This window comes from Mobula hypostoma, chromosome 15, assembly GCF_963921235.1.
Source record: "Mobula hypostoma chromosome 15, sMobHyp1.1, whole genome shotgun sequence".
Taxonomy (NCBI): Eukaryota; Metazoa; Chordata; class Chondrichthyes; order Myliobatiformes; family Myliobatidae; genus Mobula; species Mobula hypostoma.
In genome coordinates this window covers 6,268,204-6,294,418 of record NC_086111.1, presented here as the reverse complement: position 1 = coordinate 6,294,418, position 26,215 = coordinate 6,268,204, and the positions used below count along the sequence as shown (strand labels likewise).

General features: G+C 42.2%; 1 protein-coding gene across 2 annotated transcripts in view; it reads left to right on the top strand.

Moving 5' to 3' along the window:
• lhfpl4a (LHFPL tetraspan subfamily member 4a) overlaps positions 1-26,215 on the top strand; it is a 329,222-nt gene that overhangs the window by 279,267 nt on the left and 23,740 nt on the right. Inside the window, exon 4 of one of the 2 annotated variants that reach the window (XM_063067679.1) lies at positions 19,892-19,940. The exons of the other annotated variant lie outside the window; for it this stretch is intronic. Coding sequence (XP_062923749.1) covers positions 19,892-19,918 — 27 coding nt within the window. The 3' untranslated portion in view covers positions 19,919-19,940. Of the gene's footprint in view, positions 1-19,891; positions 19,941-26,215 lie in introns of those variants that run through there. 2 annotated transcript variants of the gene reach the window in all.

The window sequence follows — 26,215 nt, the reverse complement described above, 5'->3', positions numbered from 1 at the left end:
AATATATCTCATAATATATGATGAGAAATTCAATAAAAGCAAAGATAATGAAATGCAGCATTTTGTCTATACAGGCATTCAGAATTGAACTATATTCCTTGCACCTCTTTTAAACACGAAAAAAATGTCATCCTTATAAAAAGTAATAGCAAACTATGATCTATATATTAGAAAAGATATACTACTTTATAGAATATATAGAATTCTGTTGCTTGTATATAAATATAAGCACCTCAGTATCTTGTATAATTTGCATATCTATAGCTTGAATACTTTATGTATATGGCTTGGAGATACAATGATTAGCTGCTATATAGAAGTAATGAAAAAGGAGATGGGGCATTGTGCATATCCTGTTTGTTTATTAAGCCCATCCAGAAGGTGCATCTGATGTGATAGAACCAGTATGTTTCTTCTAACATTAAAATTACAAAATTATTTCGGTAAAATTATTTAGTTGGTTACTTAAGCATTTTCTCTTGATGAGTGGTAACACTGTGCTGAAATCTGTGTCAGTTCAAGTGTAACGCCACACACCAACACTCTATCTCAGTGTTGAAATAGAAATACTTAATTAAACTAAAAATAGTTGAGCGTGTTTTAAAATATATACCTTCCTGAGGTTGATACAACAATGACTTATTTCTACTTTTATTGTAAAGACTCTTTGTATAAAATTATCCAGTTGAACATTTTTGTGACTAAATTAGTGAAATAGATTGGTTTCATGACTAGAGCAGACTCTGACTCTATTCATGGGATGCTTTATTATCTAGCTTTTAAAAGCCATATTCTAGCTCTCGTTGTGTTGTGGAGAGTAAAGCTATAATCACGAGAAGGGTACACTCTACCTACAATGTCAAACTGTTCTGAAGCTCAATTTTAACCCAATGTGCTGAGAATAATGGATGAACTGGGAGTGCTTATTTGTCAGTTGCCTAAACTTGAATTCCATCACAATCCACTGAGGCTTTTACTTTTACAACCAACACAAAGATCGGCAAGATCAGATTGCTATCTTTTTAACATCTACAGACAAGTAATTTTAGTTTACATTTGAAGATCTGTTTGATAATTTAACTTTTGCTCCTTTGTGCCCTCGGCTACCTTCAGTCGTAAGCTGGATAGATAACCTCTCAGCTCCCCAATGAACAAATGCAGGAGTTAAACCCAGGGTGATTCTCATTGAACGTCTCCCTTAATTTCTGCAGAGACAGTTCAGTTGTGTTCATTTCCATGACAACATTTACCAAGAACTCAATCACAGCTGCAAATTGACACCCTACCAAGTCAGCAGTGCAATCCAATTGGCTTGGGTATGGTGTTGTCAATGTCACAGCTTCATCTGGGAATTCTGAACATATGTTGATAATGGTGATGTTAGAATCAGTTTCCAGTGCTTATATTAACAAATGTGTTCATTTAACTGATGCATGATGACATTCACACACAGATTGAACGTCTGTGGTGCCATCAATGGAGTTATATTGAGAAATTATTAAAGAATTTTTATGTTACTACTTGATATGAATTGATAAATATCTAAATCCATTTCAACAACTGAACAATTACAATGTGACTATTAATTCCACACATAAAGTTATCAAGCAGGATGGGAATTTTCATCAAGGTTTATATATTGTGACGCATTCCTCTATCCACTGTACAAATAAAATCATGCATGCATGCTTTATACACAGCAAACAACAAACAAGAGCTCATCTTTCTCTGTTCTCTGTATGTGTACAACAAATAGCCAAGGCTTTATAAGGCATTGCACAGACAGTGCTTGGAGTATTGTGAGCAATTCTGGGCCGCTTATCTAAGAAAGGATGGGCTGGTATTGGAGAGAGGTCCTGAGGAGGTTTATGAAAATAATCCCAGGGATGAAAGGGTTAACATATGAGGAGCATTTCATGGCTCTGGGCCTTTATTTGCTGGAGATTAGAAGAATCGGAGAGGGGGGTCCTTACTGAATATTGCAAGGTCTAGATAGAGCGGACTTGGACAGTATGTTTTCTGCAGTGGGGGAGTCTAGGACCAGAGCACACAGCCTCAGAATAGAAGAATGTCCCTTCAGAACAGAGATAAGAAGGAATTTTACTAGTCAGAGCATGGTGAACCTATGGAATTCATTGCCACTGACAGCTGTGAAAGCCAAGCCATTGGGTATATTTAAAGCAGAGTTTGATAGGTTCTTGATTAGTAAGAGTATCCCAAAGTGATGGGTGAAGGCAGGAGAATGTGGTTGAGAGAGTTAATAAATAACAATAATTTAATGGTGGATCAGGCTCGTTGGGCCAAATGGCCCAATTCTGGCTCCATTGTCTTGTGATCTTATGGTCTAATTGGCTTATGGTGAGAATATTGCCAAGTGGCTTTGACACTAATGCCAGGCAGTATCTATGGAAAAGAGTATTGTTGACGTTTTGGGCCAAAACCCTTCACCAGGACCCGCTGAAGGATCTCAGGCCAAAATATCGACGATACTCTTTTCCATAGATGCTACCTGGCCTGCTGAGTTCCTCCAGCATTTTGTGTGCGTTGCTTGAATTTCCAGCATCAGCAGATTTTCTCTTGTTTGTGATTGACACTAATGTCTGTCATTTGTTTACCTAAGAAACATGCTGCATGGGAACATGGATATAAAGGGCCCTGTGTTAATTTTTAATTTTGTACAATTTGGGCCCATGCATATACATTGAGGGAAAATCTGCTCCCAGCAGTGATTGCTAGCACCAACCTCACTAATTACTTTGACTCTGTTTCAGAAAGACACTCATGAAATCATAGACATTTACAGCACAGAAAGGGATTATTCAGTCCACTGCATCCGGGTTGCATGTTACAAATTCTCTTCATCTGTTGATCCATAATTCTTGCACCTTATATTTGTTCAAGTACTTATATTCCTGTACAACTATTCAACTTGGCTAGTTTATTACATCATAGAAACATAGAAACATAGAAAATAGGTGCAGGAGTAGGCCATTCGGCCCTTCGAGCCTGCATCGCCATTTATTATGATCATGGCTGATCATCCAACTCAGAACCCCGCCCCAGCCTTCCCTCCATACCCCCTGATCCCCGTAGCCACGAGGGCCATATCTAACTCCCTCTTAAATATATCCAATGAACTGGCCACAACTGTTTCCTGTGGCAGAGAATTCCACAGATTCACCACTCTCTGTGTGAAGAAGTTTTTCCTAATCTCGGTCCTAAAAGGCTTCCCCTTTATCCTCAAACTGTGACCCCTCGTTCTGGACTTCCCCAACATCTTATCAAGCTTTATCATGCTTCTTAAAAACCTCATTGAGAAGGTTGAACTTTATACTGAAAAAGTCCATGATATTCTTCCATTTAAAAACAAATTGGATTCAAAATGAGATCCCAAGGTGTCGGAGATATGTTTCTTCCTTGCTACAGGTTAAGGGAAACTGGTTTGAAAGAATTTGTCATTAAGAAATGACCTTTCCCATCAACAACCCCATCTTCCATTGCAATTTAGATTGGGCCTCCAGACAAAGGAGCAAAGAGGAAGCTGCTCTATGATGTCCATGAAAATGGCATTCCTCTGCACTCATGTGGACTATCTGTGGGAAATTATCAATCCTGGCTCTCACTCATAAAACTAGAGCAAGTTTCTAATTTAGAACATATTGCAGAAAATTCAATTACCAGCATCTGCAGAATTTCTTGTGTTTTAATTCAATTACCTGTTAATAATTGTTTTCCCCCATCCATGAATTGACCCTAAAATGAAATTCAAAAAACAGATCACCAGGGACACAGATCATGTGAGATAGTTCATTAGTTTATCCCCAACTCCCCCCCCCCCCAAAAAATCAAGAATTAAAGAGGAACAAGGTTCTTCAAGAGCGTGGATAACATAGGATGTTTAATAAGTGTTGAAGAAAATATAAACACAAGAGATTCTGAAGATGCTGGAAATCTGGAGCAACACACAAAATGCTGGAGGAACTCAGTAGGTCAGGCAAGTTCAATGGAGATGAATAACCAGTCAATGTTTTGGACCTATATCATTCATGAGGACTAGAAATGAAGGGAGAAGATGCCGGAATAAAAAGGAGTGGGGAGGGGAAGGTGATTGCTGAAAGTGATTTCCCAGATGGGTGGGAAAGGTAAAGGGCTGGAGAAGAAGGAATCTGATAGGAGAGGAGAGTGGTCCATGGGAAAAAGGGAAGCAGGAAATGTGTTCTACTTCCCTACACCAAACTATCCATTAACAATTCCAAATACTTAGCAGAGAATGAAGATAGTCATTCACATCACAGTGGGGACAACATGAAATCTGTGCTTGTTAATAGTGGAAGTAATATCATGGAAAGAGTTGTCAATTAGGAAGTGCAAAAGAAGGGAAACTACAATCTTCAAGGCAGGTGTACTGAGCAAGTTGATGGAATTGTGGACTGACAAGTCTTCAGATCCTTGTGGTTTCAAAAGAAGTGGCTAGTGTGATACAGTACTGTCAAAAGTCTTAGGCAGATATATATAGTTAGGGTGTCAAGGATTTTTTACAATACTGTAGTGAGTTTATGTAGTGCACTGTACTGCTGCCACAAAAAGAAACAAATTTCACGACGTATGTGACTTATGATAAACCTGATTCTGATATGGGTCTGTTTTGTGGACTAAGCATGGGAAAAGGGCAGGATGACAGGAAGCATAGTTGGGAAAGGGGGAAGGGAGAGAGGAGGAAGCGGGAAGCACTTGAGGGACATTCTGTAATGATCAATAAACCAATTGCTTGGAATCACATGACCTTGCCTGGTCATGTGTCTGCACCCACACCACCTCCGGACCCTTGGCACTCTTCTCTGCCACCTGTCCCACACGTCTCCTACGGCACTCCACCCTCACCACTCCCAACATCCTCTGCTCCTGCTAGATTTCCAAACTCTCTCTCTGATCGACTTTGACAAATACAGTACTGTGCAAAAGTCTTACATGCCCTAGCTATATATATATGTGCTTAAGACTTTTACTGGGCAGGTGGGTCTCATCAGCCTTGGACGGCAGCCCGCTTAGGAGAAGGAAAACTGTGATTTTAAACCTCTGCTGCCTTGCGGATGGGAACTGCTTCAGGAGTAAACACCGAGGAAGAAGTCTGGAGACAGGGTCCCTAAGGCAGCTTGATGTTGTTTACAACTTCACTCTGGCAACCTCTGAGACGACACTGGTGCCAAGCTGTATCGGTACTTGCCCTTCCCTTGGACTACATCAGTGACGTGGAGAGGGGAAATCCGCTGCATGGGCAACAGCCGGTTCCTCAAATCTTCCCACCCAGGTTTGTGCCTTGGAAAGGACACAGTCTACCAGAGGCGCAAACCCATAATCCCCTGGGATCAATGACTGCCTACTACTCAGACTTTAAAAAAGTACGGTATTTGAATCATTGGTTTTAATTTTACTTAGTTCTCTAGATTCAGAGAAGATTCCATTAGACTGAAAAGCAGCAAATGCTTCTGAGCCTCCAGTTAGCTGGCACAGAAAGAATGTTAGAAGCTATTATTAAAGATACAATACATAGATTTCAATAAGGCTTTTAAAGACTTGGCATGTCAGAAGTTGTTGGTGTATGAAATAACATTTTGGTGTAGATAGAAGAATGGCTGGTTAGTGGGAAATGGATAGATATAACTGATTCTTTTTCTGGTTGGTAACTTGTAGCAATTGGTGTACCAGAGGGATCCCTGCTTGGGCCTTGACTGTTTACAGTTTATCCAAATGACTTCAATAAAGGCGTGGAGGTATGGTTGCTAAATTTGCTGATGAAACAAAAATAGGGAGGGAATAGGATGTGAAGAGTGCATAAGGAAGCGGGAAATGGATATAGGTATGCTAAGTGGGCAAAGATTTGGCCATGGGGTATGATGTAGAAAAAGCAGAAGTGTTTGTTTTGACACATACAAATTTAAAAATGAAGCACTTTGTCTAAATAGTGACAAGCCATAGAGCTTTGAGACATAAAGAGATCTGATACCCAAGAGAATGATCTACAAAGGTTACTGTGCTGGCTTTGTAAGGGTTTAGAGGCACTAACAGAGTGTTATTGTTTATTGCTGGGGGAAGGGAGTCTGAAATGGATGAGATTATACCACCTCTAAATGGGGCATGGCTATGATTCCCTCTAGAAGGCCATGTACAGAAATCTCTTCTTATCTTAAGGAGGATGCTAATATTCGGATGCAGATTTACTCAGCCAAACCTGGATAGAGGGCTGTGTCATGAGGAAAGATGGTGCTAAAGGTACAATCATGAGAGGTGTTGACAGGGAACACAAAGAATGTATGATTCCATAGTATCTGGAAACAAGGGTCATTATTTATAAAAAAGGAGGCCACCCATTTAAGGGAGAGATGAGTTGAAATATTCTATCAGAAGTTTGTGAGTCTTTGGAAGTTTTTTCCAGAAAGGGTGGAGGAAGCAGTCTTTGTGTATTTTTAAGGTAGTGATAAATAAATACCATCTGAGCAAAAGGACGAGGAGTTGTGATGGGAAGACAGGAGTTGCAGAGTTCAGATTATTGAGATGGTTTTAAACGGCCAATCAGGCGGTGAGTGGCCAATACCTGCACTGGATTCATATGTTTATATATATCGTGACTGGGTGGAAAATGGTTAAGCAGTGAGTAAATCATAGTTTACAATAAGAAGTTATGTTTTGGCAGAAGTGTTGAGAGCTGGAAGTTCAATAATATGTATCGCCAACAAAGGGTAGTATAATCCTAAAGTTCAGGAGGATTGCAAGTACACATCAATTAAAATCTGCCAGGTTAGCTGAAAATGTTTCACCATTACCTAAAGTATAGCAAAGGGAAAGATCTGATCTTCAACAGATTAATTTGAAGTGGAAGTAGTGAAGGACCACAGCCATAAAGTATTAACAAGGTGAAAGGAAAAACTCCTCCAATTCTTGCCTACTGACACCCTGCATGATCCAGGAATTGCCTCTACATACTCTGGTAAGTAATTGTCATTGTGTTCTGTACTATAAATGAGTTATTTTAACAAATGCAATGCATCCTGTACCAAAGATAACAAATAATTTACATAAATAGATATTTTTGAGAGATTTACAAATATGCTTATTTATGAGGACTTAAGATTCTAAAGGCAAAGTGTCACTAATTTCTTTCTGCTCTTTTCACAGATATCTCGGGACTCTCTGCCTCAGTTACAAGTCAGAACTCGCCACCAATTTCAGAGGCAGCTGGCTACCCAACAACATCCGAGTCGGCAACAACATCTGTTTCACCCACCGCCCAAGTTGTGCTTAGCAGCACCGCGCCTATTTCACCTTCTTCACAGGCACGGGTTAGAGCGCCTGCACAAGAGAACGGCAGAGAGGAATTAGCAGTGCCAGTGGAAGACGCTGAATTGGACGGACCTGCTGCAGATCGCAACAGTCATAAGGAGGAGTCCCCTGAGCATGGTAATGAGGGCACAGATGATGATGGGCAGGCCTTCAAGGCAAAAGTATTGGTGCACCAACAGGATATTCACCGGGCAGTGAAGAACTTCCACAAGTCCATGGATCAAAGATTAGAAGAAATTCAAGGATCTCTCTTTGATCTGAACGAGGCATTGGACACCCGAATGGGCACTGTGCAGACCTGTATGGTAGCCCATGGAGTGAGTGACTTGGTATCAGTTCTGAAGGAAGGGCTGATAGATCTCAAAGAAGGATTGCAGGCAGCTATCAGGGAAGGTTTCACAGAGCTTCGGGAGTCCATGAAAGCTGGGTTCAACCAATTGGATGATCGCCTTGAGCACATGGAAAGCACACTGGAAGAAACCTTGGGACAACAGAGACTAGAAGATGGCACTCATACCAGTAATTTGTCCCTGTTAGTGACAAGCTCGAGTACAATAACCACAGAAACCTATCAGGTAGACATTGGACCTTCCTTACAGATGTGTCAACAGATTTCTTGCCACGATGCACACACGTCAGCCAGTGCTGCTGCTCTGTCCATAATCCATGCTCCACAGATTGACATGTCCCTTTCATCGACTGACATTACAATGACAAGATCACAGTCTGCTACCAGTGGGCACTCACTGAAAAGATGCTGTAAGGTTACACTGGAAAAGCTACCACAGTACAAACATTAGGCACGCACGTTTCATCAGTATGTAAATAAAAAAAAATGCCATTTCATTCTTGTATTTGCTTCAGTTATTTGTAACGTGTCTAAGATTTGAACTATTCCACGTGTGTCGTGAATGAATTATATGAAAGCATTTCTCTTTCATGATGGTCTTTTGTTCTTTGAGTTCACATTTTTATGACCACTTTATTCCATGTAATTCAAGATAAATATAGACTAGTGTTTTGTAAAGATCGATAATATTTCTGTAAACAGCACAAAAAAAGTCAGTTTGTCACTTCTTCAGGTGAAGCCATCCTCAAGCCCAGTGCCAAGACAATCATAATCGGGCAGACCCTCCATGAATCTTGACCTCTGCTTGCACAGCACTTGTCCATTTTGATCAAGTTGAATGCCTTCTTCAAACTGCCAGATTATATAACATACTGTACACAGCAAAGGTTGACCTCCCTGGCTGGCAAAATGAGATACGTCCATCCTGCCTTCAGTCAAGCACATCAGTTCTGGGACATCCCTCTGTAATGCTGAAGCTTCAGTCTGCTTTATTCCATGGGTTCACTCTCATGTCTTCAATGGAAAACCTTGGTCACCCGAGAGCCAAATTTGCACACAAGCTGCCTTCCTCAAAACATGCTGCTACATATGAATCATGTAAATTAAAAGAATTGTGTACTGAGTCAGGGACCTCCACAGTACTCTCTGACAAAGAGCTGCTGTGCACTGCGGAGTAGCTTCACGCTTAGGGAAATGAATTCCTTTCAGCTGGTGCACACAAGATGATCTTCAGGGATGTTCAGATTGTGCTATGTCAAACACAGCTGGAACTTGAAGAAAGAAGAGTACAATATTTCATCTGCCTTTTGAATTGTTCTCTAGTGGAAAAATGAAAGAAGAATGAAGAATGTACCTTGAATGCCTCAAGCAACATGCACTTTGTCCAAAGAATCAATTCTGCCAGATACATAGTGGTACATTGTGTCAAAAGGAAATTGAAGGTAGGTGTAACTGTAAAGGCTTCAGATATTGGGATTGATGGAATAATTCTCCAATGTCAAGGAATTAAATCCCACAACCTAATGTTGCACCTCAGTTCTTGTGATCCTCAATGTAACTTTTGAATCCTTTGCTTGGTAATACTGTCAATCTAAATGCATACTGTAGATTTCTAAACTAGCTTTTCTACTAGGGGCCACTTTGCACTTCTTCCCAAAGGATTAGTTGCATCTTGTACTCTTCTTCGAAGTGATATTGAGTAAGGTTTTTTTTGTGTGCCATACTCTGCCAGAGCCTCGGCAACCACTTTTTCAAGTGTTTCTCTTGGAGGAAAGATTCTGTGAGTGGTCCCCCACATTCTTCTCACAGCGCAGTTTTTTTTTATGAGGCCGAGTTGCGAGCTCAGCACTCATCTTGGCATGGATGGAAAGTGGAAGTGACTGGGTTCAAACTCAGGAACCTTTGCTCCGGAGTCCGGCGCTGATGTCACTGCACCATCAGCCAGCCATTGAGTAAGGTATCCACTTGCAAAGGAGAAAGGTTTTGATCAAATATTTCAAACTGAAATTCATGTCAAGAAATTATCTATGAAGTTGCTTTGGCAAGTGAGATGCAAAAAATATATAAAATGCCTGTGAATCCTCCGACCTATTAGATTCAGCCTTTAACATTATTGAATATATTTTACAGTTAAATTGCTTTATCTTAATTTCAGGTTTTGAAAAGGAGGATTTGAGGGTACAATACTTCGAAATATTTAAGTACTCATTTATAAACTCATTCTACAAAAGCTACTAGCGGCACTGTATAGTTTTGTTTATAGTTTTTTTGTTCTGAAGATCAATCTGGAATCTGAGTCCTTCAGCTGAAGTCAGTTTGAATTGTCAAGCTTAAATGGGGCTTGGCGAAATTAATGAGATACATCAGTACAGTCCTTAGTTGCCTTAAATCGGGGGGTATTGGGACAAAGTCAACTGTTACTCATGATGGCCAGAAGATAGCTAATGTAGAAAACTAAAATGGCACATTGCTGAGTTGGGGTTTGTGAGGGCAAAGCTAAGATATTCCGGGTCAGAGTACAGAGAGTTAGGGTGCTGAATTCAATCATCCACAAAAAAAGGCTTTAGTAGTTCCCACTGAGCAGATTGCAGGCAGCAAATCATTTACATTCTCTGTTTGCTTGATAGTTGCTGCATACAGCAAGTAACAGACACACTGATCATTGGCTTATGCTTCATCTGGTCTAATATTGTGATAAGCTGGCCCGTTAAAACAGCCCAGTTTTAGCCGACCTGATTTATTTGATTTATTTAAAGATAAGTAAATACATCTTTGATATATATTTGGATTGTGGGAGGAAACCAGAGCACATGGAGGAAACCCACGTGTTCACGGATAGAACCTACAATCTCCTTACCAACAACATCGGCATTGCACTCCATATTCCAAAACACCCTGAGTCGTAACAGCATCATGCCAACTGCCATGTTATTAAGGTGCCCATTGGATGTTGAAGCAAAGGTCCAAGAAGTCGTTCTGAATCTGGGAAACATTAAAGAAGGACATAAAATTGGACAGAGTGAGCTCCAAGATCATTGGAGTTGCACTCGATATCAGAGGAGATGGAAGAGGAGAGAGTTCCTGGATCCAGCAAGGGTCTGGAAGCACTGTAGGCACACTTACAAACTACGGTAAAGGTGAATACCAGAAGTCATACTCCAGTGCTTGAAACAATTCAGCAAGAAATTCACCTTACTTGAGTAGTCAATGACAGCAAGTGTGTCTGCAAGAGTTCCATCCCATGAGCTGCACAATTAGCCAAGAAATGTGTGGTTCATTTGCAACCCTGGTAATGCAAACACCGGCAACCTTCATCACAAAGCATCATACCTGACTTTCCAACAGTCTGCTGTTACGTACCCCGTAACGGGTTAAAAGAACCAGCAGAAATGGAACACACCTGGAGTCTGTTTTGCTTTTAACTAAAACTATTTTATTAGTAACTACACAATACAGTAATATAAAACTAGATAAGTCGAGCAGGTTAGCGGAATTTATGCATATATAAATGTGTAAATACAGAACCCAAACTTCTTCAGACTTAGTGGTAATTGATGCAGTCTTAAGATGGTATGTAAGAAAAGTTCAGTTCAGATGCACAGGTTGGTTAATGCGAGATGTTTGTAATCCAACGGTGAATGTTCTGAGCAGGCAATTACATCAATATTCCACAGATTCCACGACAGCAATACAAGACAACTATAGTAGTAGGTTTTATCTCCGAAGTTGTTCCACTCCACATACAAAATATCACCGACAGTGATCTTCAACGAATATCCTTTAAACACAAGTGGTACCACACCCGAATTCAGCTACGGGACATCTCAAAGTGGTGGCCACAGGATACTCAAACAGAGTCCACGTACGAATTATCACCAACAGTAGCTTATCACAAAGGGGACCCTCTTCAAGGGAACCACCACCCAGGCAAGGGTAGACACACCGGTAGATTCCACAAGGTTACCCCAAACACACAGTGTGATAGCCACTTATCCAGTTCCATGACAGACGAAATAACTCCATCAGTGATTTGCCACAGGGGTGCCTTTCTTCAGTGAACTACCACACCTAGACAAAGAGTAAATACACACGTGGTATTCACACAGGTTTTCCCCTCACCAGAGAACCCACTCCTGTGGATTAACTAAGTGACAATCACACTTTTGTAGTCGAATGGAAACAAACTCACCCTCATGGGCTACTTAGAGAGAGAGTCCAAACAGTGATCTCTTTGTCACTAGGTTTATTCTGTTTCAAACCTATCTCTCCTCTCTTCTCTTCCTGCAAACTTGTTCTAGTTGCAGAAAACTTGTGAGAGTCATTTATCAATACTCAGGATCGATCTCAACTCACCCCTTTTGGGCTACTGAAAGTTTAAACCAGGACCTCACTCACTGGTGTCTTCCATTGACCGAATCCATCTTGACTCTAACTGTGTGTGTCTGTGTGTCCTTGTATATTCAAAACAAGCTGCAAAGAAACCATGACATCGATTGTCCAACAAATAACTCTCTCTCTCTCTCTCTCTCCCCCCTCCCTCTCTCTCTTTTTAAAGGCACAGTCCACAGAAAATATGAACCCTAGGGGTACATAACACCACTCAATCACAATTCACAAGGAGACTAAACCTCACGTGCACATGTTTACCAGATGTTTCAACCACAATGAGCATGACTGAGAACTCGCCACCCTGCACTTGTACACTTCAAACCTTCTTAGTACGAGACTGATGGTAGGACAAGACTGATGTTGGATGCATCAGCAAGGGAGATGAGGCTGAGTACAGGGCTACAGTAGGAAACTTCGTCACATGGTGTGAGCAGAATTATCTGCAGCTTAATGTGAAAAAGACTAAGGAGCTGGTGGTAGACCTGAGGAGAGCTAAGGTACCAGTGACCCCTGTTTCCATCCAGGGGGTCAGTGTGGACATGGTGGAGGATTACAAATACTTGGTGATACGAATTGACAATAAACTGGACTGGTCAAAGAACACTGAGGCTGTCTACAAGAAGGGTCAGAGCCGTCTCTATTTCCTGAGGAGACTGAGGTCCTTTAACCTCTGCCGGACGATGCTGAGGACGTTCTACGAGTCTGTGGTGGCCAGTGCTATCATGTTTGCTGTTGTGTGCTGGGGCAGCAGGCTGAGGGTAGCAGACACCAACAGAATCAACAAACTCATTCGTAAGGCCAGTGATGTTGTGGGGATGGAACTGGACTCTCTCATGGTGGTGTCTGAAAAGAGGATGCTGTCTAAGTTGCGTGCCATCTTGGACAATGTCTCCCATTCACTACATAATGTACTGGGTGGGCACAGGAGTACATTCAGCCAGAGACTCATTCCACCGAGATGCAGCACAGAGCGTCATAGGAAGTCATTCCTGCCCGTGGCCATCAAACTTTACAACCCCTCCCTTGGAGGGTCAGACACCCTGAGCCAATAGGCTGGTCCTGGACTTATTTAAAATTTACTGACATAATTTACATACTACTATTTAACTATTTATGGTTCTACTACTATTTATTATTTATGGTGCAACTGTAACGAAAACCAATTTCCCCCAGGATCAATAAAATATGACTATGACTATGACTATAGGAAGGAGATGCATGCTCAGATCATTATGGAAGAGACAATGCTGGACATCCTTGGGATGCCTATTAGTGAGGGTGTAGTCAGTAGCAAGAGGCCTGAGTCTACCAACAGTGAGAAAGTCCTCTGCCCGATTCTTCCTCTTCCTCTTCGCACATTACACCTACTCAGCTGGAATTCCTTTAGATTTATCAGCTAAGGATGATGTAAGTTTGCACCTTGCACAGTGCTAAACAGCCATGGCAAGGACTAGAATGGAAGTCAAGTGTGTGTTTAGCACTGTCTGCCTGTGTTTAACAGGAACTTCTTCTCAAGATTCACTTGCTGGCTCAGGAGGAAGGTGCATGAGTCTTCCTCATGCTGCAAGGTTTGAAAGGCATGGCTCATGGCTGTGGAATCGTTTTTGGGGGAGTCAGCAGTTCATGTTACATGTGTTTCTGGTTACTGTTTTCTCTCTGCCTTTCATCAGGATGGTGCTTTGGCACACACTGGCTCTATGGCCTGCAGTCAATAAATGATACAGTGCTAAAGTGAGCTGAACTGAACTAAATTGAACACTCCAAGACTGTTTCAAGGACTCTACAGTTTGACGTTTACTATGCTGTGTGTTATTCGCTCTCTTTTTGTCCATTTGTGCGATTTGTTCTTTTTTTTGCGTTGGGTGCTTGATGTTTTCTCTGGATGGATTCCATGGTGTGTGTTTGTTTTGTGGCTGTCTGTGAGAAGATGAATCTCAGGGTTGTATACTGAATACACACTTTGATAATAAATAGACTTTGAATCTTTGAAGCCACTCCACTAGTGGACTGCACACAGCCATCTGCTCAAAGGGTCCATAATGTCAAGGGACGGACTGACCTACTGCGATGAGGCAGAGGGTAAAGATGGCAGGCAGAGGTGCCCGGAGAAAAAGATAGCACTGATACCATTTTGTCAAAGGGCTATCATTTCTGTGGGAGGGTCAAAGGAGAATTTTAATGGGCCAGGCTACAGAAGACTGGTATATATAATCAAACTTTTGATGTATTTGGCAAATTGACAGGAAGCTTTTGTTTACCATCAGAGGCCAGCACTAATGTAGTACAGGATTTTGCACAAATCCTTGAAGCCCAGCTTTTCCATCATGGGAAGTGGACATTTATCAGGAAATGTAGAAGGGGTTTGACTCAAACACAGAGTAGCAGAGACAATTCAGCAGTGAGCAATAACGCTAATAGCAAACTGCGAAATAACAAGCCACGGGGGCCCACGAAACAAGATGGAACAGTTACTTAACACAACAAGGTAACTGAAGGCTAGGAGCAACTGGTTGAGGCTGGCTGCTTCGTACAGGTGAGCAAGAACTGTGGGTGAGAGCTGGGTTTAAATAGGCTGCACGTGATGAGTTGGAAACAGGTTGCAGGTAACTGGGTGGAAACCGGGAGGTGCCTGCCTGTGCAGGCCTGAGAAAGTTGTCCCCAGTGTGGGCACTCTTACCACTGCTGCCTTGGACAATTGCAGCAAGAACTGCTGAGGATGAGTTCAAGTTTATCCTTTGTTATTACTCAAGTAAAACCTGCTGCCAGCTCTCTTTACCAGTTACCATCTTTCATGATGATCACTGGTAATGCATCTGAGCTGATAGAAACCATAGAAACTACAGCACAGAAACAGGCCTTTTGGCCCTTCTTGACTGTGCCGAACCACTTTCTGCCTAGTCCCACTGACCTGCACACGGACCATATCCTTCCATACACCTCCCATCCATGTATCCGTCCAATTTATTCTTAAATGTTAAAAAAGAACCCGTATTTACCACCTCGTCTGGCAGGTCATTCCATACTCCCACCACTCTCTGTGTGAAGAAGCCCCCCCTAATGTTCCCTTTAAACTTTTCCCCCTTCACACTTAACCCACGTCCTCTGGTTTTTTTCTCCCCTTGCCTCAATGGAAAAAGCCTGCTTGCATTCACTCTATCTATACCCATCATAATTTTATACACCTCTATCAAATCTCCCCTCATTCTTCTACGCTCCAGGGAATAAAGTCCCAACCTATTCAACCTTTCTCTGTAACTGAGTTTCTCAAGTCCCGGCAACATCCTTGTAAACCTTCTCTGCACTCTTTCAACCTTATTTATATCCTTCCTGTAATTTGGTGACCAAAACTAAACACAAAGGCCAATGTACCAAAAGCTCTCTTTACGACCCTACCTACCTGCGACGCCACTTTTAGGGAATTTTGTATCTGTATTCCCAGATCCCTCCGTTCCACTGCACTGCTCAGTGCCTTACCATTAACCCTGTATGTCCTACGTTGGTTTGTCCTTCCAACGTGCAATACCTCACACTTGTCAGTATTAAACTCCATCTGCCATTTTTCAGCCCATTTTTCCAGCTGGTCCAAGTCCCTCTGCAGGCTCTGAAAACCTTCCTCACTGTCTACTACACCTCCAATCTTTGTATCATCAGCAAACTTGCTGATCCAATTTACCATATTATCATCCAGATCACTGATATAGATGACAAATAACAATGGACCCAGCACTGATCCCTGTGGCACAGCACTAGTCACAGGCCTACTGTAGCTTTTCATTGATTCTATTGTACTTCTTTGTTCTAATGTGAATGTCCATAAGAAAATGAATCTCAGGGTAATATATGGTGACATATACATACTTTGAAATTTGAACCTTAGCTGGGGTGCATTCGCAGTGTTTTCCCATGTACTGTGGATTCTGGTTAATTGAAACACGTCGGGACCAATACATTTTGGCCCAATTATTAACAACTGCCCCCCTGACACTCTCGAACTTCCAACATACAGCTAATGTCTTCCACAATGAAGACTAATGCAAAATACTTATTCAGTTTGTCTGCTATTTCCTTGTCCCCCATTACTACCTCTCCAGCATCATTTTCCAGTGGTCCGGTATCTATTCTCACCTCTCTCATTTTATTGTGACATTCAAGATGATTGCCAATACCTTCAAATTTTCATAGTGCCTGACTTGGTGAAGTAGTGAAATCATTTCATTTTCACTCCCGGCCATTGCTGGCATCTCCAACCGTGAATGTTTAAAATTGCAGTTAAGAAAGTAGTCTAACTGTTTATTTCACACCAACTATCAGTGACAAAAATCACTGTTTTTTGAACACAAACACACACAAATGATGCTTCTTACAAACTGCTCGCTCTAAGCATGATATCGCGTCTAATGGCCATAAAAATGCATGTGGCTGATGCTAGTTAGAACCTGTTTAGCAACAGACTCCTACCCAATAAAGTGGCATAGTGTCCCAAACAAACAGAATCAGTGGGCCAGAGGGCCTGTTATCATTTTGTCAAACTCCTTTACCGGCACCTCATTGAGGAGGAAACTATGTGCCCAGATTGAGTGTAAAGGGCACGGTTTTGTTTGTTCTTTAACATGATGGCTTTGTACTCATGTTCTGTCAGAATCAAAATCAGGTTTAATGTCACTGGCATACTCCGTGAAATTCACGATTTTGCGTCAGCAGTACATTGCAATTGTGGTGGATGTCCATCATTTCTGACGATGACAGGGAACCTGTGTGAGAGAGTTTTTAAAAATGGAAAAGCCATTGCACTGGGACAGTTCCACTCGTCTCCCCCAGCTCAGAAGTCCAGGACCAGTGGTATGAACAAGTGTCACAAACAGGGGTCTTCCTTGGTTGCAGTTTTTAACCATGACATCTTCCGTATGCTGCTCTCCACAAAGCACTGCAGTACCACTTCCGGGCCATTGGTAGATCTCATCAGCCCAGTCTGCCAGAAATGACTTCACATGTTAGGATAGGCAGATCCCTATCCCTATCCCAGTCTGGCAGTCCTAGTCCTGATGCTCCTGTATCTCTTTTCTGACAGTAGTGGGTCAAAGGGATTGTGGGATGAGTGGTAGGGATTCTCAACAATGCTTCCAGGTAAGTGTCACAAATGAGAGTCGGGAAGGAGACTCTTGTGAACCTCTCAGTGGTTTTTTGCTATCCTCTGTAGGATCTTGTGGTCCGATGCCTTGCAGCTTCCATACCTCACAAATTATGCAGCCAGACAGGACCCTCTGGACAGTGCTCATGTAGAAAGTTGTTTGAGTGAAGGCAGGGAGCAACGTCATCAGAAAGTGTAGACACTGCTGTGCTTTCTTGACTAATGCGGTGGTGTTGTCTTGTTCATGCTGAGAGCCAGGTTGTTGTATGAGCACCATTTGACAAGCCTCTCTACCTTCTTTCTGTATGCTGACTTGTCATTGTTGCTGTTAAGACCAACCACTGCAGTATCACCAGCAAACTTGATAATGTGGTTTGAGCTGAATATCTGGTAGGGCAGCTGTGAGTCAGCAGTGTACTGAGCACATAACCTGTGTGCTCAGTATGATGGAGCTTGAGATGTTACTGCTAACTCAGACTGACTGGAGTCTTTCCATCAAGAATTCCAAGATCCAGTTACAGAGAGGAGTGTAGAATCCCAACGAGAACAGTTTACCCTCCAACCTCTGAGGGATGGCCATGTTAAAAGCTGAGCTAAAGTCAATGAACAACATCTTGGTGTATAAGGAATTGTTTTCGAGGTGGGACAGGACAGAATCCAAGGCTGAGGCTATGGCATCATCAGTAGATGGGTTTGAGCAGTAGGTGAACTGGAAAAGGTCCAATGTAGCTGGAATGTGGGATTTTATACAATTCAGTACCAGCCGTTCCAAGCAATTCATGATTGTTTAGGCCAGTTACCATCACTATGTTAAGCATGGGAATGATGGTGGCTTCCTTGAAGCCTTCAGGGGCAGTGGACAGTTGCAGAGATGTTAAAGATGTCTGTTAAGTTACATTGGTAGTATATTTATTTTGAACTTTGATGCTACTGATTGCTTTATTAGAATATTTCATAGATCAGTTAACAGCCAGATTTGGTGTTGTACTGGAATCAGTTGTAGTCTAGATGAGGTAACAATGACAGATTTCAGCTCCCAAGGCATTAGTCAGCCAGATGGGGTTTTTATGATAATCCAGCAGCTTTATGATTAATATTTCTGAGGATGGTTTATTTTTTAATTAATTAAGTGAATTTAAATGTGATTGTTAAATCACATATTTCCATTAAGGGATTTGAACTCATATCTTTACCAAGACTGTAATTTTTACCAATGCTGTCAAAATTGATAAGATGTAGTCAGCCGTCTTTCAATGGAGACTTCCCTTACTCAGTAGAAGGTTTGTTACATGTAGATCTGGCAGTAACCAGGAATGAGAGTGTTGTATTAAAATTTATTGCCATTGTCACCTTGATAGTTACTGGCAATGCAGCCTTTACCCTGCACTGTGAGGGCAGATTTCGATATAAGCATCCTTATTAATGCATAGGTGTCTCACATAATAGTCTTTTGGAAAGTACAGGAAGGAAATATGCGTGCCGGAGAAGTAAGGGAACCTTCTTGCTCTTTTTCTTCTGGCAATGTGTTCAAGATTGTCGAGGTTCAAGATTCAATATTGTTTAATGTCATTTTCATAAGGTGATGTTAGGCTGTATATAAGGTGACTGACGGGAAATAGTAAAGTAGTGGTGGAGTTAGTGGCTGGAGATGTTGATCACTCTTACTGCTGAGAGAAAGTAACTGTTTTTGAGTCTGGTGGTCCTGCTATGGATGTTACATAGCCTCCACCCTGATGGGGGTTGGACAAACAACCCACGAGGTGGGATCACTCATGATGTTACTGGCTCTTTTCTGGCACCTTTCTGTATATATGTTCTTAATGGCAAGTAGGCTGGTTGGGGTAGGCAATTTTGACTACCCTTTGTAGAGCTTTCCTGTCCGTCGCAGTGCAGTTTCCATACAAAGCAGTGATGCAGCTTGTTAGCATGCTCTCTACTGCTCATTTGTAGAATAACATGAGTATGTCTGTGCTAAGCCCAGCTCTTTTCAGCTTCCTCAGAAAGTAGAGGCATTTGTGAACTTTCCTGATTGTGGAGGATGTGTTCTGGAACCATGAGAGTTTGTCTGTGATGTGCACTCCCAGGAGATTGAAACTGCTCGCAGTTTCCACTGCTGTGCATGTTAAGTGATGATGTGCATTCTTTCTGCATATTCCCCCAGTCAGATATTGCAAAATTAATCTGGTCTGGCAACTGGGAGCAATTGGTTTATACCGGGCTCCTTCAACATCTCTTACATCATCAAAACAACTATAAAAAGTAGCAATCACCTGTAGAACAGGCAACCGTTCGCACAAAGGTTTCCTGTGCCAGCTATAAGTTTGATTTGGGTTCAGTTCCCAGCGCTGTCTGTAAGGAGCTTGTATGTTCTTCCCACCACCACATGAATTTCCACTGGGTGCTTCATTTCCTCCTGCGTTCTAAGGGCGTATGAGTTAGGGTTAGTAAGGTGTGAACATGAAGCATAGCGACACTTGCAGTACATCCCTGAACTCAACTGGCTGTTGACGGCACCCATGTACATTTCACTGTACTTGTGGCAAATAAAGCAAATCTCTTTAGAATCATGGCAAATGGCAGGAGTAAACAACCAGCAATGAACTTGTACTTGGCTAATGATCCAATGAAGCAATACTGATGAACAATGGGGGTATGGGGTTGTTATTACGACTGCTCTGTCTTTTCAGCTGCACAAATGTAGGAGAGGGTCTTAGCCAAAGTGCTGACGTCCAAACTGTAAGTGATTGCATCAAGTCAATGTTGCTAACTGTTTACATTGTAAATCACTGGCTCTGTATGTATACAATGTGTTGACTGCATGCACACTAACACTCCCATACTCTGGCGTCAATCCACACTGGAAGTCCACAGGTGTCATTTTGGTGGGTATCTACAACATCTAATTGTGCTTACGACCCAAATATGTGCCATTTTAGTCTGCCTCTGCCTGTCTTAACCACAAGTGTGAGTGTCTGGTATGATATGATTCAACTTCCAAGATTCATGATTCTAGATTGTTTAATGTCATTTCCTGTACATACAGTAAGTATAAAGAAGAACAAGATAAGTGTTACTCTGCAGCACAAAGAAAATCAAACAAGATAAAAAAAACATGATAATAATAATTTAAAAACAGAATAAATATAAATACGTAAGACAGCTTATATACATAGATTGATTGTATGTCCATAAAGTAACACTCGGCTATATATAAGGTGACTGATGGAAAATGATAAAGTAGTGAAGGAGTTAGTGGGCAGAGGTGTTCAGCAGCCTTTCTGCTTGAGGAAAGTAACTGTTTTGAGCAGCTATAGCCAAATTATAGAACAATTTACAATGATCAATTAACTTGCTAACAAGTATGTCTTTGGACTGTGGGTGGAAACCAGAGAATCTGAAGAAAACGCATGCGTTCACAGGGAGGAACATACAAACTCCTTGCAGACGATGTCGGAATTCAACTCCAAACTCTGATGGCCCGAGCTGTAATACCATTGTGCTACTCACTACACTACTATGGCATCCAGCGCAATGGGATGAGAGTGCACTCAGAACCAGATTAAGCAAAATCCAGTCCATTGTTTTGTAATTTCCATATTAACTTCAGAGTTCCATTAATAGTGTTTTTGCTGAGAATCTATTAGTTTTATGAACATAAAGCTTTGGTTGCCTAAACAAATGTAAAAGACAAATAGATGGAGCTACTAGCACAGTAAGTGTCAAAGTGTGGAACTCACAGCAAGGTTCAGCATTGCATTTCTGAGGGGAGAATATTCTGCATTTTCCAAGTAGCCAAACATTTTAATTCCAATTTCCTATTCTCATTCCAAAGTGTTTATCCATGGCCTCCTCTACTGCCACTCTCAGGTAGGAGCAGCAATGGTTCATATTCCATCCACATGTGCAGTGTAGGCAGATGAACTGAGAGAAGGGGATGGTGTTTTTACAAGTAACGAGTGGGAAGAGGTATAGTCCAGGTAGCATCTGCTCTCAGGATGAGACTTTTCATTTGAGATCGGAGGAGATGTCCACCTTTCTTTAAAGAAAGGAGCTTCCCTTCCTCACTATCAACACATCCCTCAACCGCATCTCTTCCATTTCGTGCATGTCTGCTCTTACCCCATCCTCCCACCACCCTACCAGGGATAGGGTTCCTCTTGTCCTCACCTACCACCCTCCCCCCAAGCCTCTGCGTCCAGCAAATAATTCTCCAACAGGATCCACTACCAAGCACATCTTCCCCCACCACCACTTCCTGCTTTTCACAGGGATCACTCCATACATGTCTCCCTTGTCTATTTGTCCTTCCTCACGGATCTCTCTCCTGGCATTTATCATTGCAACTGGAACAAGTGCTACATCTACCCCTGCACCTCCTCCCTCACTACCATTCAGGGCCCCAAACAGTCCTCTAGGTGAGGCGACGTTTCACCTATGAATCTGTTGGGGTCATATACTGTGTTCGGTGCGCTCGGTGTGGCCTCCTGTATATCGGTGAGACCCGATGTAGACTTTGAGACTGTTTCACTAAGCAGCTCACCTCACTCCATCCACCAGAAGAAGCAGGATCTCCCAGTAGCCACAGCAACACTTTCAGTATGCTGGATGAACTCAGCAGGTCGGGCAGCATCAGTCAGAAACGATAAGTCAATGTATCGGGCCGGAACCCTTCGTCAGGACTAAAGAATGAAAGATGGGGAAGGATTTGAAGAATGCTTGTAGCGTCAGTTGAAAGACCAGTAATTTGAAAGACAAAGCGGTAGGGGAGGGGAAGCATTGACGTCATAGCCCTGAAAACAATGGGTAGTAGAAGAAGGAGGCGGAACCATGAGGGAGCTGGGGGAGGGGGTAGAGCAAAATAGGGATAGAGGAAGGGAGGGGGAGGGAATTACCGGAAGTTGGAGAATTCTATGTTCATACCAAGGGGCTGGAGACTACCTAGACGGTATATGAGGTGTTGCTCCTCCAACCTGAGTTTAGTCATCATGGCAGTAGAGGAGGCCATGTATGGACATATCCAAATGGGAATGTAAAGCAGAGTTGAAGTCTTTCAAATTACTGGTCTATCAACTGACGCTACAAGCTTTCTTCAAATCCTTCCCCATCTTTCATTCTTCAGTCCTGACAAAGGATTCCGGCCTGAAACGTTGACTCATCATTTCTGACTGATGCTGCCCAACCTGCTGAGTTCATCCAGCGTACTGAAAGTGTTGCTTTGATCTTTTACAGCATCTGCAGATTATTTTGTGTCTCCCAGTAGCCACCCATTTTAATTTCATTTCCCATTCCCATTCCGATATGTCAATCCATGGCCTCCTCTACTGTTGCGATGAGGCCACACTCAGGTTGGAGGAACAACACCTAATATTCTGTTCAGGTAGCCTCCACATGATAGCATGAACATTGATTTCTTGAATTACCAGTAATGGCCTCCCCCACCCCTTCACCAACCCTCATCCTCTTTTCCCTCTCTCACCTATTTCCTTGCCTGTCCATTGTCTCCCTCTGGTGCTCCTCCCCCCTTTTCTTTCTTCCTTGGCCTTCTGTTCTCGATTAGATTCCCTCTTCTCCAGCCCTGTATCTCTATCACCAAGCAACTTCCCAGCTCCTTACTTCATCCCTCCCCCTCAAAGTTTCACCTTTCACCTTGTGTTTCTCCCTCCCCTTCCCCCACCTTTTACATCTACTCCTCATCTTTTTTGTTCTTCAGTCCTGCCAAAGGGTCTCAGCCTGAAATGACAACTGTATTTTTTTCCATAGATGCTGCCTGGCCTGCTGAGTATCTCCTGCATTTTGTGTATGTTGCCTATATTCAAATCAGTATGTTTTAAGTATTTTCAATTCTTTGATATTTCTAAATATTTGAACAAGGCTGGAGTTTAGAAGAATGAGGAGGATCTCACTAAAACCTATTGAATATTGAAAGGCCTAGAAAGAGTGGACTTGGAGAGGATGTTTCCTTTAGTGGGAGAGTCTGGGACAAGAGAGGACAGCCTCAGCATAGAGGAATGTCCATTTAAAACAGAGATGTGGAGGAATATCTTCAGCTAGCAGGCAGTAAGTATGTAGAATTCATTGCCACAGACAGCTGTGGAGGCCAAGTTATTGGGTATATTTAAAGTGGAAGTTGATAGGCCCTTGATTAGTAAGGGCATCAAAGGTTATGGGAGAAGGCAGGAGATTGGGGTTGAGAGGGAAAACAAGTCAGCCATGATGAAATAGCAGAGCAGACTCAATGAGCCAAATGGCCTAACTTACTATGTCTTATGATCTTATAGTCATAGCGTCATAATGTCTAATATAGTTCTAAGGTTTGGCAGGAGGCAAGCCTTCTCGTTATAAAAGTGTTCCAGGGTCAAAACCTGAACATTGTGCCACTTTCAGCCAATTCACCAATGAGATGCTACCATATCTCTCTGGATGTGTCCGTGGTGCAGGGTGGCATGTTTGAACCTCTGCACCCAGGCTCAGTAGGTCTAAGCAGCAAATCAAAGTAGCCAATTAAATCAAAACCATTTCCACTCAAATAAATGGACGCCAGCATAAACACTTGGTTTTCTGACACATTGTTTTGATTCGTGCAATAGCTACTTTTGTGTAAGATGGCTTGAACAGGATTCCATCTTTATTTCAAGCCTTTAGCATTTACGCCCACCTAGGCACCAGTCGTACCTCCCTTTACATTAGCAGCATAGCTAGCAATTTCAAACTTCTGATAGTGCACATCACACACAACCTCTCATGGTCCCAGAGCATATCCTATACAGTCACACACACACTATATATATATAGTGTGTGTGTGATTGCATTTTTCTGATGTCTTATGTGTGCTTGCTATCTTATATGTGTTATATGTGCCTTGTGCTGTGTGTGACTGTTGGTAATGTGTTTTGCATATTGGCCACGGAGGAATGCTGTTTTGTTTGCTTGTATTCATGGGTATTCATCGATGGTTGAATGATAATCAAACTTGAACTTGAAAGCTCACCAATGCCTCAACTTTCTGAGAATGCTGAAGAGAGCTAGACTTTGCACATCCATACTCACGTCATTCTACAGATGTGAAATTGAGAGCATCTTAACAAACTGCATCACCTTTTGTAGGAAGACCCTACAATGCCCAGTGCATCACTAGGCTAGCCATCAAGGACATACACTGTATACAGAAAGGTGCCAGAAAAGGACCTGTAACATCACAAAGGATTTGCCACCCTGCCCATGGAGGAGGGTGGAGGCTATGTAGCATCCACACCTGGACCACCAGCCTCAAAAACAGTTACTTTCCCCAAGCAGTAAGGCTGATCAACACCTCCACTCACTTAATCCACTACTACTTTATTATTTCCCATGAATTACCTTATTCGCAGCCTAGTGTCACTTTATAGACATACAATCTATGTAGATAAGCTGTCGTATGCACTGTTTGTTTTTATTATTATTATCATACTCGTTATTTTTCTTGCTCCTTTATGCTGCAGTAGATCCAGAGCAACAATTATTTTACTCTCATTACACTTGTGTACTGGAAATGACATTAAACAACCTTAAACTAAGCGATGTTGAGCAGATCATTGTATATCATCGCCAGGCTCCCAGATTGTCGATGATAAGAGATTGCTCTCTGGGCCTTTATTGTTGATCTACCAATATGTTAATATCAAGACTGCAAAGTCTTAGTGGTAATTCCCACTGCCCATTCTGCTGAAGTTTAGCAATATCTCCACTGTGAAGGAACCTTTAACAAAACTGTAAGCACACCTAGATTTTTTAAAATGCATTTAGGACTTTGTTATAGTACAATTTGGAAATTGCATCCAGGTCTGTGTAGCAAAGGCATTCATGAAATACTCCAACACAGATTCATTCTTATACAGTATGTGTGTATGTTTTAATGTATTCTCATTTATTCAATGTGAAAAAATCCATCCCTTAACCTGTGGGTGCAGCTTCTGATGCAGGGTGTTGCTAAACATTGACTGTACAGTTCCTTCCACAGATGATGCTCCACCCACTGAGTTCTTCCAGCAGATTGTTAGTTGCTATATTGAGGGCTGAGCGTGTATTCTCCCTTTGATCCCTCTGCTTCCCCTCCTCTTCCCTTTCTTCCGAGGTCCGCTGTCGTCTCTTATTAGATTTCCTCTTCTGCCTTATATCTCTTCCAGCTCTCCCCTCCTAGCTTCTTCCTTCATTCCCCCATCCCTCGCTCATTCACCCTCCTACCTTCCACCCTCACCTGCCAGCTTGTATTCCTTTCCCTCCTCACTCCTTCTTATTCTGGCTACTGTTCCCTTCCTTTTATGTCCCGATGAAGAGTCTCGGCTCGAAACATTGACTGTTTATTCCCCTCCATAGATGTTACTTAACCTGCTGAGTTCTGCCAGCATTTTGTCTACTTCATATTACTTCATATTCTGTCTGGGTAGCCGCTAATCTGATGGCATGAGTATTAATTTCTCTAAATTTTTGTAATGTCTCCCTTCTCCCTCCTTCTATCTTTTTCCATTCCCCATTCTGGCTGCCCTCTCACATCTTCTCTGCCTGCTCTATGTCACAAAACATGCTGCCTTTGCTTGGCAGCTGTTCTTGATCAGAAATAACAAATAACCAGCCCATTGGTGCTTTGCTGTTACAAACTAGTTGTAAATGTTGGGCCATATATTCCTTCAGTCAGCCAGCCGGTTCAGAGAAGGAGTAGGTTTCTTGGAACTGTGTGTCAGTTTATGCAACCAGCTCTTCATCTCTCGTAAGCGCTGAAACATTCTGTTATTACTTTGTGGGTTTCCACATTAATTTCCTATCAAGCAATGCAGAAAGTTACTGTTCATAATAGTAATGCCTGTTAGCTCACATTTAACGCATAAAAAGCATAAGAACTAAGAGCAGGAATTGGCCATCTGGCCCTTTGGGCCTGCTTCACTACTCGATAAAATCATGGCTGATCTGTCCTAGTACTTAGCTCCACCTACCCCCCCCCCCACCATTTCCCCATAACCCTTAATTCCCCTGCTATG